At 39.9% G+C, this 3,212-nt stretch overlaps 1 protein-coding gene across 1 annotated transcript; it reads left to right on the forward strand.

Annotated features, from left to right (window-relative positions):
• Window positions 1–1,230: 1,230 nt before the first annotated feature.
• Window positions 1,231–1,554, forward strand: LOC145139838 (16 kDa phloem protein 2-like). The gene has a single exon (XM_079073527.1). The coding sequence runs from the start codon at window positions 1,231–1,233 to the stop codon at window positions 1,552–1,554; it is 324 nt and encodes a 107-aa protein (XP_078929653.1).
• Window positions 1,555–3,212: the final 1,658 nt, after the last annotated feature.

Consider the following 3,212-nt stretch of genomic DNA (forward strand, 5'->3'; position numbering starts at 1 on the left):
ACCGACGATAGGAGCATTAGCGGCTACATATTTACCGGCGACATTTTGAGCAATAACGACAGAGTAGTAACAACGACTTTTAACGGCGACTTGTCGCCACTATTACCTTTACCGGCGACATTGATAGCCTTTACTGGCGACTTTTGTCGCCGCTAATTCCCTTTTTTCTTGTATTGTCCTCTAATATCATACATAATTAAACCAAAACCCAAAAATCAAACAATAATTAAAACAAAGACAAAATATACATTAAAACTAATGGCATAATATTTATCAAGTTTCTAAAGAGATTCGGGATAGCAAGCCCAAAACCATTATGTCACAAAGCAAATGTAAAGGATTACTCCAAGTCTCCAACAAATATATATACTATAGTTTCCTTTTAGGACCTAATGACGCATGTAGTATGGACCGACTGCCTACTCTCTCGTCATAATTTTCACTTTTATATATTTCACTAGATTGAGGCGTTCCATCATTTAGTGAAATGGAAGAGAAATCATGAAAAACATCAAATGATCAATTAGACATGAAAAAGTTATGAGTATCGCTAGCTTTATCTAGTTTGAACACAACCGATAATCCAAACTCAACAACCATTAAGGATGTTATTTCTTCCTTGTTAATTTGCATGTATAACGTTATGCAGTTCAAAAGATCGCAGTGCATAAACCATTTTTGTGGAACATTCAAGAGCATCCACAATACGTTATTTAATGGAATTGTCGAACAAAGGTGAAAAATATTTAATTTGAATTTAACTTAAACCTAATAGGAAGTCAAATCAGCACTCAATAAAATTGAAATTGAACGATCATTGAAAGAATTAAATTCTAAATTTATATATATGAAAAACTGAATGCTTAAAATTTTTATAGAGTTCAATTCATTATTGATATCCTAAGAACACAATAGTTATAATTTTCGGACGGCAGATAATAAGTTCATCTTGTAAAAGATACAAATTTAAATATTTCATAAAAAAAATTACCATGTGTTATATATATATTTGTTGAAATTACAAGCCAATTTGAAGACGCCTCATATGTAACAACAGCTACACATTTCGACCATTTATTTAGATAGACATTAACCCCTAAAACGACAATAAATTACAACTTTGTAACCCAATCCTTACTTGACACGTTGCCCTACCCCGTAGAACTCCCTGACAATCTGGTATAAATATTAAATAATACACCTACACTCTTCTCAAAGTATTAGCAGTGAATGGAGTCCACAAAGAGGCTAGAGGTCGTCCTCCACTCTGGAAGGGGTCTCAGAGACGTCAAACACTTGCGCCCCATGGATCCATACGCTAAGGTTTGGATAGCAGGAGATGGCAAGGAATCCAAGCAAAGAACACCTATAGCAAGAAAAGGCGCTTGTAATCCTAAATGGGAATGTTGTATGCATTTCGATATCAGCTCCGTGAGCACGGATTACATCCTCTTCTTTCAGATCAAACACAGCGGGACGTTGTGTGACCGGAGAATAGGAGAAGTTCAAGTGCGTTTCGCAGATCTCCTCGCTGTTGGAATCTCAATTCCTTAATTCCCTCCATTATCTTCCACTCACCATATTTCCAGGAAAAGCAAAAGGAATACCATCAAGATGTTGGGTTTCTTTTTGTAGTTTAATATTATAAGCTTATATATATATACAACATATATCGAGCTATGAATATGCAGTACAACACAAACACAGTGTAAACCAATTGGTTTTTGAGTGATATTTCCAATTATAAATCAAAGAGTTATTTTGATATATTATTCTGTGTTTATACAATTGCTATACTAGAATTGGTATCAGAGCTCACAAGAACAGGGGCTTGAACTCATACCTGGTGATCAAGAAGGACACCAGTAAAAGAGATGTCAGACAGAGAAGGTGGTGATGCTGGTCCGGCTCCGATAAAACTCAAGGAGGTCGGAACAACCACTGTGGCTTGCCCGATGTTGAATTCCACAAATTACACCGTATGGTCCCTGCGTATGAAAGTCGTACTCAGAATTCATAAAGCCTGGACCATAATCGATCCAGGAGAAGAGAAAAATGATGAAAAGAATAACCTGGCAATGGGTCTATTGTATCAGGCAATTCCCGAAGCCCTAATCATGCAAATAGGAGATGTCGATGAATCAAAAACCCTGTGGGAATCGATTAAAGCTCGATACGTCGGAGCTGATAGGGTAAAGGAGGCGAGACTGCAAACATTAAACACCGATTTCGATCGGTTGAGAATGATCGAGACAGAGTCAATTGACTCGTTCGCCGGAAAACTCTCCGGTTTGGCTTCGAAATCTGCCTCACTTGGTGAAACAATCGAAGAGTCGAAGCTTGTGAAGAAGCTTCTGAAGGTTGTTCCCAGGCGATTCATCCATCTGGTGGCATCCCTCGAGCAGGTGCTCGATCTAAAAACCGTTGGCTTCGAGGACGTAGTCGGACGTCTGAAGGCGTATGAGGAAAGAATAAGGGAGGCGGATGACAGCGGAGAAGGAGGCGCGAAGGTGTTGTTTGCCTCGAGATCGAGTGGTAGCTCGAGCAGCGGCGGTGGCTGTGGCTCTTCAGGTGGATCGACAGAGTCGAAGGGGAAATGGGCGAAATCGGGTGAAGGTGGGGGAGATAATCGGAACAGATCCGGGTCGGGTGGAGGATCCGGGTCAGCAGGACCCAGTGGGTCAGGCCCAAGAGGAAACCGGCCCAGTTTGGCCCAAAACCCTAATAAGCCCAAAAACAAGCCCAATTCTAATTCAGACTCGAACCGTAACCCGAAAAAAGATCTGTCAAAAATTATTTGTTACAGATGCGATAAATCGGGCCATTACGCATCCAAATGTCCGGACCGAACCCAAAAATTCCAAGAAAGTAATTTTACTGAACACGACGATGCCGATGAAACAGTATTTCTACACGAGTCCGTATTTTTGAACGAAGAGAAGGTGATACCGTCTCGATACAACTCACAAGAAAACGATGTGTGGTATTTGGACAACGGGGCAAGTAATCACATGACGGGAAATCGTTCATTTTTCTCCGAACTCGACGAAGGAATAACCGGAAAGGTCAAATTCGGTGATAATTCGTGTGTCGAAATAAAAGGGAAAGGCTCAATTGTTTTCCAAGGAAAATCGGGGCAACAACGATTGATAACGGAGATTTATTTCATTCCAGATTTGAAAAATAATATTTTCAGTCTCGGACAAGCAACA

Source organism: Lactuca virosa, chromosome 9 (genome assembly GCF_052849685.1).
Source record: "Lactuca virosa cultivar CGN04683 chromosome 9, Lactuca_virosa_CGN04683_v6, whole genome shotgun sequence".
Classification (NCBI taxonomy): Eukaryota; Viridiplantae; Streptophyta; class Magnoliopsida; order Asterales; family Asteraceae; genus Lactuca; species Lactuca virosa.